At 34.6% G+C, this 15,416-nt stretch overlaps 3 protein-coding genes across 3 annotated transcripts in view; 2 read left to right on the top strand and 1 right to left on the bottom strand.

Moving 5' to 3' along the window:
- The window catches only part of LOC102602906 (cytochrome b561 and DOMON domain-containing protein At5g35735-like), a 5,682-nt gene extending 2,305 nt beyond the window's left edge, over window positions 1-3,377 (top strand). Inside the window, exons 2-4 of the mRNA XM_006343347.1 lie at window positions 1,736-1,816; window positions 2,235-2,498; window positions 3,120-3,377. Coding sequence (XP_006343409.1) covers window positions 1,736-1,816; window positions 2,235-2,498; window positions 3,120-3,377 — 603 coding nt within the window. The remainder of the gene's footprint in view (window positions 1-1,735; window positions 1,817-2,234; window positions 2,499-3,119) is intronic.
- A 1,538-nt stretch (window positions 3,378-4,915) lies between these two features.
- Window positions 4,916-6,619, top strand: LOC102597927 (protein NDR1-like). Its single transcript, XM_015306935.1, has one exon. The coding sequence runs from the start codon at window positions 5,075-5,077 to the stop codon at window positions 5,798-5,800; it is 726 nt and encodes a 241-aa protein (XP_015162421.1). The 5' UTR covers window positions 4,916-5,074; the 3' UTR covers window positions 5,801-6,619.
- LOC102586449 (probable UDP-3-O-acylglucosamine N-acyltransferase 2, mitochondrial) lies at window positions 5,302-15,260 on the bottom strand. The gene is made up of 11 exons (XM_006343218.2): window positions 14,891-15,260; window positions 13,091-13,340; window positions 12,696-12,772; window positions 11,971-12,020; window positions 11,329-11,393; window positions 11,194-11,245; window positions 11,053-11,123; window positions 10,820-10,886; window positions 6,797-6,868; window positions 6,639-6,691; window positions 5,302-5,390 (listed from the first exon to the last, which is right to left on the bottom strand). The coding sequence occupies exons 1-11, from the start codon at window positions 15,075-15,077 to the stop codon at window positions 5,363-5,365; spliced, it is 972 nt and encodes a 323-aa protein (XP_006343280.1). The 5' UTR covers window positions 15,078-15,260; the 3' UTR covers window positions 5,302-5,362.
- Window positions 15,261-15,416: the final 156 nt, after the last annotated feature.

The following is a 15,416-nucleotide window of genomic DNA, read 5'->3' as shown; positions in this document are numbered from 1 at the left end:
TCAGAATTCTAAGTTCCAAACTTGAAATAATATATTAAAAGATAAAAACTATGAAATAGTATAAGAAATATTTTAAAATTATATCAAAGTAAATATTTTTATGTATAAAATAAAATTTTAAAATTATATATATAATGTCGGGTTGGTTTGGTCTCAGGTTGGTTTTTTTAGTTAAAACCAAACCAACCCAAATATAGTCGGGGTTTTTTTCTCAATACCAAACCAAGTCAAACCAAACAACTAGTTGGGTTTTTTTCCCGGTTTGACTCGATTTGCGGTTTGGTTCGGTTTTCGGTTTGATTTTGTACACCCCTAACTTATACATACATAGACACCTCAACTCATCATGTCAATTGAACACTCTAACTTACAAAATGATCATTTAAATACCTTCAAAATTTATATTTCACATTGAATGTCCACGAGACACCATAAAAACAAATTGAATTATTGGATATCTTATCAATCAAATTAAAATATCTAAATATACATTTTCAAAATTCAAATACTCACTAATTATTAACTAAAATCAAATTTAAATGTCTTGAAAATACTTACTAATTGTTAACTAAAATCAAATTTAAATATCTGTTTATATATCGTGTCTAAATTGAACTTCAAAAGTGATGTAGAAAATGACAGAAAGATGCTGAAGCTTAGAATAAAATCATATTTTAAGTTTTTGACAGATTTAACGCTACTGTCATAAGTAAAGAATATATTCCGACCAAAAAAAAGTACAGTTCGGTGACAGATTTCACCTCTATGTGACCCACTTTTTATTTTATTTTTAACGATCCACAATTGAGATTTCGGTAGCATAAAATGTACGCAAATTTTGTTACTATCTGGTGAAGATAAAAACTTTTCTATTTTTAAAAAAATTATATAAAAAGGAAGACGTATTTATTATAAAAATAAAATTTATACTTCTAAATTTACTTTCAATCAAATAACTTATATAGTCATACAAACGTTTATAACTTATTTTAAGCCACAAATTTCAAAGAAAAATAATCAAAATCGACTCCTATTCAAACAATATCACATAAAGCAAAAAGTTTGTTTCTTTGATTATCACACTATTTTATTGTCATTATTGTTTCTTTCTTGTAGACCTTCCAATGTTTTTCTTATTAACTGTTATGCTTTATTCATTGTTTTCTTCTACTTGAGTTTGATGCACTTGTGCCGATGGTCTTTCGAAAACAATTTTTCTACCTTCACGAGATAGTGATAAAACCTGCATACACTCTACCTTTCTCAAACCCCACTTATTGAATTTCACTGAGTACACGAAAGTCATAAAAGTAAAATAAAGTATGAAGATACAAAAAGTTAGATTTGTGGAAGTTATAAATACAAGTTGTTGTTTTTCATGTCTTGGACTTTAACTTTCTGTGTACATACAATATATTCCATATGCACAATATTATAATTATTATTAGCATGAGTTTCATAATTCTTTGTACTGTGATTTTTTTCTTAGACTTAACATATGCTCACTCTAATTCCAATTTGATCAAAAGAAAGGCTATTTTTGTTCATGAAAAGCTTTATTCCCATGGTGGCCACCACAAACATCATCACAATTCTCTTGATAGATCAAATGATACACAAGTGAATACAGATTTCAAGTCATGGTATTTTAGACCTACACATGAACATCATCATCCTCGACTTCGAGTTGTAAGAGCCTCGTTTTTCGCACCTTTTTTTCTTTTTAATTCTGCAGAGGCGGATTCAAGATTTTAATTTTAGAGGGTCGGAGTTCAATCTTTATGATGTTACCGCTAAACCAATTGCATGTTTCTACGTAAGTGACACCTCTCACTGATTGTCTCTTCTCCACCCTAACACATTCCACCTCCATCCCACCCCCGATAGCGCGTATCATAAGTGAATCTAGGATTTGAAGTTTATGCGTTTCAATAACGACCTTGTGTTAATGCATTAGGTTGATTTCTTAGTAAGAAAACAAAAGGTTGAGCAAAAACTATTGGGTTCACGTGAACACATAGCTATAAGTTGGCTAGATCCGCCCCTGACCCCCCACAGCTCAATTTCTCGTATAGTGTTTACCTAGATTATACACAAATATCTCTGGAACAATATTTTCTTCTTATATACGTCAAACACAAAAAAAAATAATCTTATTTTCCAGAAAAATATTTTTCGTCATACCAAACATACCCTATGTCATAAATAACCTCATTTCTTACATCTTATGATAGGTACATGGGGTTGTAAACATTTTTGGATGGGGAATCCTCTTACCTATAGGTGTAATAATTGCAAGATATTACAAAAGACATCCATTAAAATGTGAGGAATGGTATTCACTTCATGTACTTTCAAAAGTAGCAGGATTTGTTTTGGGCACAATTGGATGGGGTCTTGGCATGTCAATGATGAAAAATTCACCCAAAGATCAACACACTATGATGAGTACTCATGGAATTATTGGCACCATAATCTTCACTTTCACTACTATCCAAGTAAGACACAAATAGTACTCTTTGATTTGATTTAATTTTTAGAGACGAATTTAGAATATAAATTTAGTTTGCGCGCTAGTTCATCATGTACCACTTAATATATACGCATGTATATTTTATGTTTTTCTTGTTACGAATATACATATGTATGTACTTTGAGTTTAAGCTATGTACATTTATATTATTGTTTATATATTGCACAACCTCTACATCTACTACAATAAAAAACAAAACATTTATTGTTGCATAAATATTTAATTGTAATTGAATTAATGTCATTGCATCTAGAGTCGCTAAAGCTTTTAGTGACATTTATATAAAGTGTTGGTTATATATACCCATATTTATTATTTATGCTAAATATAATATAGCGGCAATTATATTGTTATCGCTAAATCCTTTATTTGTTGTAGTGAATTCCATTAAACATTTGTATATAGACATATTTGTAAAAAGTTTGAAGAATCTATATACATATACTTAGTTTGACATGATAATAAGTTTAAGAAATAAAGAAAAAATTTAAAATTTATCCATAATTAATTTCTATTTTTTTTATAGTGCTTTTAAAACTTATTATAGTCAACATGTCATAACATTTGTGTGATCAATCATTTTTAGGTTTTGGCGATATGTTTGCAGCCAGATGAAGAAAATGTATACAGGAAATATTGGGTGATATACCATAACATTTTAGGTTATGCTTTGTTAATCCTAACAATTGTAAATATATTTCAAGGAATTGACAAGGTAGAAGCAAGTCATAGATGGAAATGGTCTTATGTTGTAATTGTAAGTGTTTTGGGATTGATTGCTCTTGTTTTGGAACTTCTTCCATGTTGTAATATGATTAAAAATAAATTTTACAGTAGTATTTAATTTTTTCCCTCAAATTTGGCGGTCTTTCATTTTTGTACTTCAAGCACATTAAGTAAAATATTAAGTGGACGAAAATATTCGTGACACCAAAATAACAAACAATTTTCGATCGAAATAAATTTATAATTCGGTATCATAACATAACACAAGTTATCTCACTTAATTCCTACAAAGTTTATGACGGTAGAGGCAAAAGTTCAGTTCAAAAGTCACAAGTTATGTGGTAAAAGACATAACTTAGTTCCTACGTCACTTATGTTGATAGAGGCAAAACTTTAGTTTCAGAACCCACAGTTATGTCATAAAAGACGTAACTTCATTCCTACACAACTTATGTCGAGCAAGAAAAATTCTCTAAACTTATGTCAAGCTAATTAGATACTACATAACTTATATCGAATAATTTAATTCTATTGTAACTTATGCCAGACGAGGCAAAAATTCTCTAAACTTATGTCAAGCAAATTTAGGTTATAGATAAAGATACTTTGGCCCACAATTTTCCTTTAAATGACCAAAATACCCCAGTAATCTCTCAAACCCTTTTTCTACTACATAAGGTGGATGGTATTTTTTTAAATTAATAACTTCTTCTTAGAAATTATGTATTGCATATTATTTTTAATACAACAAATTAAACGGTCAATAAAATGACTAATCTCAACATAGACTTACACACTAAATATTTGAGATGCTTTACTTGAGGCGATGGTCTATCAAAAATAGCGTCGCCGTCTATATAAGGTAGGAGTAAGATTTACTTACACTTTACTCACGTCAAACCTCATTTTTAGGATTATGTTGATATGGTGTTGTACACATTAAATATTGGCATAATACATAAATATGCCATTTAACTTGGCTTCAAATCACATTTATGTCCTTCAACTTTGAGTGTGCACAAATACACACATGTCCTACATGGCATCCTACATGTCATTTTTTATCCTACATGGTGTCATACGTGTATTGTGCCACATAGGACTCATGTGTCTACTTGTTCAACTTTATACAAGTTTAAGTGTCTATTTGTGTATATCCAAAGTTGGAGGGCATAAATGTGAAATGAGGCCAAATTAAATGGCTTATTTATGTATTATGCCTTAAATATTTGGGGAAAATGAAAGGTATGAAGTTAGAGGAACAAAATTAAGTTAGGGAGATAGAGATGTGTGAGTTATGTAAGTGAAGTTTTTTAATATAAAAAAGGAAAAAGGGAGAGCAAGAAAGCAAAAGAGAGAGCATGTTTAGGTATGAAACTAGCAAAATGATTAATAGTTTAGGATTTTGACTTATTTAATCAAAAACTTAAACAAAGAGAAAAAGAAAAATTATATATATTTGACAAGTTTTTTTCTTAACCTCTCCTTAGGAGTTTCCACTTGTTTGCTCCCTTACTCGAACCCACGACCTTAAAATTGTAGGTAAAAATATGTTTTACCACCCGAGCAACCCCTCTTGACATATTCAACAAGAATACTCTCTATGAGAAGGAATAAACATGTGTACAGAACAAAGTATACTTGCCCCTAACTTCAAGAATCCAATAACACTACTTCTCAAGAAAGTATATTTAATTATATACTAAGATCACATAACCAGTTCTTCTTTTGTTCTTTTCTTTCCTAAAAAGTTCTCAACAATACTATGACATCCAAAGATTTGCATTATATAATAATGTACTCTAAAAACTGTTCATGATCAACCACAATTCCATTCACTTGAAAAAACAAAAAAAAATGCAGCATTCTAGGCCAGAGTTACCAGTTAATCGTCGCGATCAAGATCGCCCTGTAAGGCGACACCATAGTGCTAGCTACTATGCCCACTGGGTTAAAGAAAGTTTAACCACAAGAGTGTCAAAGCTCATATGTGCTATATTCTTAGGCCTTCTTGCAATTGTTGGACTCATCACATTCATTTTATGGCTAAGTCTTCGTCCCCATCGTCCACATATTTTCCTCAATGACTTCTCTATTCCTGCTTTAGGCCACGGAGATGGTGGTGGTGGACCTGAAAATGCACACATAAGCTTCAGAGTTACAGCAAGGAATTCAAATCAAGGTATTGGAATCTACTATGATGCAAGTCAAGTGACGGTGTATTATCGAGAAAAGAGCGTTGGAGGGTACCAAGTGTCGACAACATTCTATCAACAGCCTAAGAATAGCACCCTGTTTGCTAGTACGCTTAGTGGTTCATCATTGACATTGACAGAGTCACAGTGGAAGCAAATGCTGCATGATCGGTCGAGGGGGGCAGTGATTTTTCGTGTTGAATTAGTTTCGACTATAAGATTTAAGATTTCGTCGTGGAGCAGTAAACATCATAGGTTTCATGCTAATTGTCCCGCTGGACTAGGACAAGATGGCAAGCTGTTGCCTATTTATATGGACAAGAGGTGTTCTTTTTATTTCTATTGATGAATTAGGAAGGGGAACATTTATTTATGATATTTTCCATTTGTTGTCCTATTCTTATCACAACAATAACATACCTAGTGTAATCCCACAAGTGGGTCTAATTAGGGTAGTGTGTACGCACACCTTACTGATTCTAATAGACCCATAGAAGGTAGAGTGGTTGTTTCCGATAGACCCTTGTTGTCCTATTCTTGTTGATTTTTCATTTTTAGGCATGTATTCGACTACAAAATTGAAGTGCATTATTTCTGAACTAAAGAAACTCTGTTGAACCAACTAACAAAGAGATGATAAATAGCAGAGTAGACAACAACAAAGGAACACAAAAAGGTATTCTGTTTTTACATGCAACAAGGCCTTAAATAGAAGCTCAAAGTGTGTTTCGATTTGCTAGTTCTGTTCTTTGATAATCTCAGGGAGGTACTCAATAATCGTTAACTGATATTGAGAATATGACAGAAGCTATTGACAGATTCTAAATAGCCCAGTTAATTAACATCGGGCGTGCAGCATTAAGACTAATTTAAAGATATGAAATTACCTCTCGATAGATGCATAATAAATGTTTCTAAACATAAGTTCTTTGCTTTCAAGGAGCATGTAATGTCATAAAGGCAAGAGAAACAACAAGTTCAGGTACAAATTCATTTTCTAGTCTATGTCCAAGATAACGTTGCTCAGCAATAAATATGATCAAAAGAATGCAAGTGATATGGAATCAATAGGTCCTCAGATGGTCCCACCGGGTGGCGGGTGAACATCAAATGACATGCATAGTCAAATAAATGTTCAAATCATGGATTTCTGTATAGGATTGGCATTCAAGCAGAATTCTTACTTCAAGATTTGACGATGTTTAGCAATTTGTCTTCGCCAATCACGTATAGGAATCTGCAGTTAGCCACAGCAATTATCAAACTATCATAAAGAAAAAACAAGTTCAGAATTTTTTCAGAAGAGACTAGATGACACCATGAACAACGGTAGAGTCCTTACAGCAGGAAAGCCACCATAATCTCCGGGCACACTAATATCCTTGGTGACGCAGCTATTAGCTGCTAACCTAACCTGTAGCATCAAAACACTATTATATAGTTTCATCGTTAATTATGTATACATACTATACATAATATCTTCCGAAAAGCCGCATAGAATGTTCATAATCAACAGAAAAAGTAGGTAGTATGCAGTGAGAAATTTAGTATCTAGATTCATGATAAATTAACCAAGTTGAACTACTTTATGGTTCACAACATCCCTCAGTGTCTTGGAAAAGATTTTACAATAAAATAAAGTAATATCCTTTTAATAAAATAGAATCCTCCCATCACTACAAAGAGATTGCCTTGTTTCTACTTTTTGGTTTCTCCCAAAATGGTATCTGCTATCTTTGACGGAACCTTTCCCTCACAGATTAATTATTTTATAATGTTAGTACTTCAAGAGCTATATGGAGCCTGCTTTTAATTCCTTAATGTCCAGTCTTTTTACTCAAAATTCCTATATCTCAAACCTATCGAAAAGTATCCTTTATCCTGAGTGAGAGGCACGTAAACTAGGACAGATATACTGCCATTGGCAGTAGAAATAAAGAGATATACTGAAACAAACCCGATTTCCAATACAAACACTGATATTTATAGTTATTGCTGAATACAAATTACAGCGGATAATACACACAACAAAGTAATAACACACTAATTACGGATAGATTAACATAGAAGAAGATAACTAGAAGGGGATGCGATACTAGAACAGAGAAAGGGGATGAGAGATAACTGACAGCCAAAGCTTCAACATAATTGTCTAACCGTTCTTCTAACTTCTAGTCCTTTTTAACAAATGTTTATTGGGCCTGGATCCCAAATAAAGACTCTAATAGCCCATAGGCCCTTACAGAGTCAGTTTGGTTCACAACAATACTCCCGCTCTCAAAAAGAACCTTGTCCTCAAGGTTCAAGTCGTGAAATTCATCCAAAACTCTCTCAATTATCAGACGAGTAACAATTTCCACACACTGCAATGTCACAAGTGTAAAGTGAAACAACACTCCTCCATCCAACAATAAATTTGGCCAAAGAAAATGATCTAGATGGTCTGATGCAAAGTTCAGCTTTATGTTGTCTTTGGAGAGTATTAAGGAAATTGGCATTACTTTCATTACCTCTTGAACATCTTGTCCAACTTTAACTAGAACCATACCACCTCTAAAATGGCAAATGTCTCTGCAACATACTCCTCTAGGTTGATATTTGTAGGATAATGCCTGGAAAGGTGGATTTGTGCAAAATTTCACTAGTACCAAAGGCAACCCTTGGTTCAACTGATTTAAGTGCTTCATAACACCATGAACAATGGTAGAGATGTAATCCAGAACAAAATTAAGATGTAATCCCATTTCATCAGTTAAAGAAAAGAAGTTGTTCCTAATTAGTCGACCGACCAGTGAAGTTCTTTGGATATAAAAATCAATTGGACAAAAAGTTGGCACCACCTTTGGCCGATCCAGTGACATAAGACGAGTAAACTTATAACTTTCAACTGCCGCAGAAACAGATGTATTCATCCTCTTAGCTACTCCAGCAATCTGGTAGGTTCTCGTCCAGTTAACGGCACCACCATTATCAATCACACCAGTTGTCCATAGATGAATCATATAAACAACATCCATGATGCATGCCACAACAAAATGTAGGAAGAGTCTCACAAAACAGCCACTGATATAATCATCCATGTTATTCCCATTTCGCACTAGCTGCACAACCATTCCTGCCTCCAATAGTGCAATTCTAGCGTTCCAAACAATGGTAGAACCAATTGCGGAAATAGCATCTACAAGCAAATAAATATTAGTGAAGGAGGGAAATGCTTTATCCACTTCTTTGTCTATGTCCTTCAAAACAAATTCCTTAAAAATAACAGTCCAACTAAAATTGGGATCTCCAATTAATGATCTTGCAACCTTGTGGCCACAACCAATGGCACAAAACCACCGAAGACTGTCATCGAACATCCTTGTTGTACTAATTCTGAAATGTTTAACAATTACCTCGTCCATTGAAAACAGTCCCAAGTCATCAGGGAGCTCACAATCATTGTACTCTCGTCCAACAACTACCATCTTCCAATACTTCACTGCAGTGATTGCTTTCATGAGCTTAGCATCATCAACAACTTCGCCCAGGAAGGAAGGGTTCATGTAATTATCATTGTGCACACCGAAAGCACACAACGACAGACTAGTGGTACGGACATGTTGTCCACCTTCTCGACTTGATTGATCATGAGGCAGTTCAGAGAGAACTTTGTTTGGAAATGAAATTGCTTCATCATTAGTAGTGTTATCAGATAAATCTGGAACTGTCACCATTTGATCATACACACTAAGCACCGAAGAAATTATTAGTGATGGCCTATAGTGCATTTCTTCAAAAGTGTCCCTATTATTTTCAAGAGAGGTAATGTCCGAAGAATCTAAATCATTACCCTTCTCGGGAATTTTATCGAACATGTGGTCTACCTCAAAATTTTCAGCAAAGAGATTGTATTGATCATAAGACTGAGGCGAGGATGAGTTAGTAATATTACCCCACGATGGAATAGCCTCTTGATAATAATCCATTGCCTTATCATTCTTGTTCTTGGGAACGGGCAAGAACCCGCGAGATGTGTCTCTATTACGGGAGCGAAAACGAATCATCAATTTGTCCACAAAATGGTCCCAACCAACGAGTTGTTTGTTGTGAAATAACCATCGATACCATTCCAAAGCCTCACCATCAAAATAGAACGATGCCACATTAAGCTTCTGATCTTCCTCAATTTTATAGAAATTAAAGTAGCGTTCTACCTGAGAAATCCATAACTTTGGATTCTCGCCACAAAATCGTTGAAATTCCACCGTTCCAGATTTACTGGTAGGAAGGTTTCCAACCAACTCGCGTAACAATGAACGAATTTCAGCGAGATCCTTCGACCAAGTATCCTTCACAACCTTGATTGAATCTTCTATTGTTCGATATATTTGGTCCTCCATCGAAGACCTCTGGATGAAAGCACCAATGAAACAAACCCGATTTCTAATACAAACACTGATATTTATAGTTATTGCTGAATACAAATTACAACGGATAATACACACAACAAAGTAATAACACACTAATTACGGATAGATTAACATAGAAGAAGATAACTAGAAGGGGATGCGATACTAGAATAGAGAAAGGGGATGAGAGATAACTGACAGTCAAAGCTTCAACATAATTGTCTAACCGTTCTTCTAACTTCTAGTCCTTTTTAACAAATGTTTATTGGGCCTGGATCCCAAATAAAGACTCTAATAGCCCATAGGCCCTTACAGAGTCAGTTTGGTTCACAACATATACTGACTTCATGAACAGACAACATGCGACAGGAATCCCATAACCATCATAGAATGTACAATAACATTCTAGTTCTTTTTTGAAAAAGCGTAATAACATTCTGATTCTGATTTAGGCTAGAAGAAGGTAAGAGGATAATAGCATCATCATCCAACAAACTAAAATAAGTTCTATGACTACAGAATGTTACACATGTGGTTTACTCCAATTTCTTGTCTTTTATCCTACAATATCCATTAGCTCAAGACACATACGGAAAAGGAGGACGAACTTGAGGCAAGAGAACAGGTACACAAAAATGCAACTTTCTTTTAATTGTGACAATCAACTCATTTGTGACATTTCTGGCTTCTCAACTTTGTCCATTAAGATCAATACTAGGCAATGAATTAACATGATAATGTCAAGGTAAAGCATTGCCAAATAGAACTTGTGATGCATATAGTGGTAAGTGGTAACATATGATCTCTTCTTGCTTGGAGTAAAGTGTTCTAGCATTTCCATTTCCCCACGCAATATAATATAAAAAATCTATTAAACATAATTACATGTATGTTATGGAGTAATCATTCCACATAGAATGACACTAAATGGTGCTAGTCAAGGAACAGATCATTAGTTAAATAGAAAATTATACCTTCGAGGCAATGTTTACATGATCACGGATCCCAACTCTTCCTCCTAAAGTTACATAGTCACCTATACTAAGAAAACAGGACGGATGTTTAGATTAATCTAAAATAAGAACAAATGTATATTCCTGAAAGTTAAAAGTTCACTGAACTAGAAAGTTAAATAAATTGCTGATCAAATCCAAAAAAGATGTTTACTTCCATTTTTTATCAAAATAGGGTTAAAAAGGAAACATACGTCACTGATCCCGCAACCCCAACTTGTCCACAAATGAGGCAGCTTCTCCCAATCACTACATTGTGACCTATCTGTATTGCGAATCATAAGAACCGTCTCAAAACCGAGCATTTCGTCAAAACTTCATAAGTAGGAAAGTACCTGAACTAAATTATCTATCTTTGTATGTTCTCCAACCACTGTATCCCTCCAACTGCATGGCCTCGGAATGAAGTGGCATATGATTAAGCTCAGAAACATTAGCAATAAAGAATTCAAAAACAGCATCGATCTCACCTGCCCCTATCGATACATGTATTTGCACCTATTTCTACATGGTTTTCTATTCTCGCCTTCAGGGTCTGCAGATGAAAGTAATAAAAAAAGATAAATAGGCTTGAAAGACTATAAAAGGCTGTAGCTCATAATACCTCAAGTATATGAAAAAACATTCAGTACAAGCTTATATAGTTAATCTGCCATCAACTTCTTTTAAAAGAGAATTAACTTTTATAGGTAGTTGATCTGGCATCAAACAACGAGAGACAGATCTAGGTTCGGACCAACTACTGTTAGCTCAAGCTCAGTCGGGCCTGATTTCATTGAGAGAAAAGTCAACCTTGAGCATAGGTCGAACAACAAAGTTAGGCTCAAGTACTTACTGAGATTTAGTGCAAACAATGAGCTATTAGCACAAACGATCATGGACCAAACTCGAGGACATGGGATAAGATAACAATGAGGTTGAAATCGAGCACAAAAGTTGACACTACGTGTGTGAAATATCTTTCTAAAATATAACACCAATCAACATAAAAATAAAGAATATTAAAATTATTTTCATTAAAATTCTAATAAAGCACATGTGCATGTAAAACATATGATTACAAGGATCACAGGTAGCAGTTATATCTCTTAGATTAATAGTATTTGACTAACTTGAGGCTTTTTCACCATATTTCCTTGCTCATCTACATAAAATCCAAAACCTGTTACAAGATGAGAACTTTTTATTTAAATCCTGACACTAGAAGTAATATGTAAAACAAAAGTATGTCAGCGACAGGTAACCTGACATATGTACCAGAAAGAGAATAGTCTTGGTTTTCTTTTGGCATAATAGATAATTGTGCCCTTTAACTTGGCTTCATCTAGTATCTATGATCCGCAAGTTATCTTCAGCTACAATGTTGCACTGGCTAATTGCATAGTTGGTGACTTTTGCGCTATCCACAGTGGGGTCTGCATTGGTCAAGATGGTAAGGCTGAATCTAATGTGAAATTATCTGTTTCAGTTCATTAAAAAGAAAAGGCATAATACATAAATATGCCCTTTAACTTGGCCTCAGCTAGCATCTATGCCCTCCAACTTTGGATGTGCACAAGTAGACACTTAAACTTGTATAAAATTGAACAAGTAGACACATGCATCCTACATGGCCAATTTGCGTCCTATGTGGCATATGTGGCATCCTATATGTATTATGACATGTAGGACAGTGTCTACTTATTAATTTTATACAAGTTTAAGTGTCTACTTGTGCACATCCAAAGTTGGAGGGCATAGATGCTAGCTGAGGCCAAGTTAAAGGGCATATTTATGTATTATGCCTTTTCTTTTTAATGAACTGAAACAGATAATTTCACATTAGATTCAGCCTTACCATCTTGACCAATGCAGACCCCACTGTGGATAGCGCAAAAGTCACCAACTATGCAATTAGCCAGTGCAACATTGTAGCTGAAGATAACTTGCGGATAATTCATAGACCAAAAGTCATTCATAAGAAATGGTGCAAAAAATAAATCAGGCTGCAAAAATAAGTACATGTGAGACTGCCAAGGGCCGAGAAAGTAAATGGATCATCTAGCTTTTTTCGTAGCATTTATATCTAAGTTTTGTTTCCCCTCTACCGCACCCCACCCACCCTTTTCAATTCTAAACAGTTGGATTTCTTTCTTTAGGAGAATCCAACACAAAACTCAAACATCCAAACTAATTGAGAAAAGGCTTAAGGCTCAGGTAATTATCATGAAAGAAAGCCTGATGAGATTTTACCCTATTTTCGTTGATTGGCCTATTGTAACAGTAGGTCCAATGACTGCTCCGGAGCCAATGTGACAATCTGCACCCACTGCACATTCTGAATGTACTACAGCGCCAACTTCTACAAAGGCCGAGGGATCAATGAGGGCCGACTTGTGAAAAGTCCCACCGCCATTGCCCCATCTCTCGTAACCTTGTTGATCATCCTCACCACCATTCTCAAGTCTTGAATTCAAAGAACATTCAAGGTGCACTGTGGTACCTGATGGAACCAAGAAAATGTCATCTTGACAGCAAAATTACTTTTAAATGTTAAATCACCAACGAGCACTCAGAACATAAACTCATTTCATTCCGCAAGGGAAACAGAACAAAGCAGTATTCAACATGTGATTGATGCACAAGATTATCCACAACCAACACTGCAACAACAACAACAACTACTACGCCTCAGTTTCAAGTCGGCTGTATGAATGAAAATTCACTGTTCCAGAGGCGTATCTAGAGGGGGTGCCGTGGGTTCACGTGAACCCATGCTCCCCTCTCTTTTTTTTGATGACAAGGGAAACCCGCAGCCGCTACCCTTTGGGTGCGCACAGGGTAAAACCTCCGCTCCTATGCAATAGCTCGCAAACCACATACGAGAGGTAAACCGCACTAGGCAAGCCTGGTGCGACGAGCTCGACCCAGAAGGCAAACCCCTTGCTTTCGCTGGCAAGGGGTTTCGAACTTGAGACCTCCAACATGGAAGTCCCAAGCTCAAACCACTGGGCCACCCCGAAGGGTAAATGCTCCCCTCTCTAGATCATGTATAGTAGTGTTATATTTTTTAAAAATATTTAAATATAGATGTGTGAACCCATGTTCAAAGTGTATCATATAATAATGCGATGATGATTGGGTGAACCTCTCTAAGTGAGGATATAAATTTAAATCTTATATCTATCTTGTCTCTGTGAGTAACACCTTTCCAAGTGGTTATCGGTTACACTTTTGATGTTTCAGCTAATTTTGCTTTTGTTTTTTTCCTTTAATCTTTCAAAATTTTCAAGTGTGTTACATTGAAAATTCCTAAAAAATTTAACATTGTAAATTTTTTATATAATTAAATCAAATGTGTATATTAAAATTCAAAACTAGTTGTATTATACATTTTGAACCTATAATTTTTAAAATTTAATGGTTCATATACGAACTAAAAGTCAAATTGATCAAATTTATAGTTAAAATATATTTTTTCGTAATCGTGCACCCATCTAGCCGAAATCCTGGATACGCCTCTGCACTGTTCCATCCACAATCAATACTATGAAGGAAGACATTCTCCATGGAAAATGTCTAATCTTGAATATCACCTTTCGATCACTTCCCATAATTGCTTTTGTGTATAAGTAGGTAACATAGAGTAATCATAATAAACGAACCGTAACAAATTAGGAGAGTGTTCTTATGATATTTCTGACTATAAAAGATTAACAAAAATGACCAAGTGTCCATCCAAGCAACTAATATAAAGTAAAAGCTAGGATTACTACAAAGGAAATCGACATTTCCCCTATAAGTCACCATACCCTTTCCCCTCTTTCCTTCAGGAGAAAACATTTTCAATAAAATCAACATACCCACATAAAAAGATAAAAAAATTTCTTCTATCCAAGCCTCAGTGGACAGAGTAACAGTACCAAACATATTAGTCATGAAAAAGAATAAACCCCACTTGAAAAAAACAACTAACAAAGTCTTTGTGGCATTTCCACAAACACCTGAGCTGCACAAATGCTCAAATGAAAACAACATAACCAACAAACTTACCCTGCTCAGTAGAACTGTGATTTGAAGCTCTTTGGCCTGTAGAGAACCAATTGGAAGAAATAATTGCTGATACGAGTCTTGGGGCTGACAAATTTTCAATCTTTCTTGTTTGAGTTATGTTAAACACCATTCTTGATACAGAGGAAAGTGTATGAATGGAAGCTAATTTTTTTAGGCGAAAAGCCATAATGTAAAGAAGGTAATGATGAGTTTAATCTTAATTTACCGGCAAATAAGTTTGTATTAGTTGAAGCAAGTCACAATTTTGCAATTAACACTTGCTTATAGGTGTTATAAGAGAATTATTATACTAATATATGATGCGTTATGAAACAATATGTAAAATGGTTTGGGCTTGGATTATTTGTACCAAAAACGTTTAGAAAAATGAGCAAATAATGTATATCTCACTACTAGTTATATGCCTTGACTTGAGTTTTCCAAATTTTTGTACCATAATTACTTGGTTAGATGCATCTATCTGGCTTATTTTCGATACATACAACTCAAATTAAGTGTAGTTTGT

This window comes from Solanum tuberosum, unplaced genomic scaffold (genome assembly GCF_000226075.1).
Source record: "Solanum tuberosum cultivar DM 1-3 516 R44 unplaced genomic scaffold, SolTub_3.0 scf00039, whole genome shotgun sequence".
NCBI lineage: Eukaryota > Viridiplantae > Streptophyta > Magnoliopsida > Solanales > Solanaceae > Solanum > Solanum tuberosum.
The sequence above is the reverse complement of the archived record's forward strand: the minus strand, read 5'-3'. Positions and strand labels throughout refer to the sequence as shown.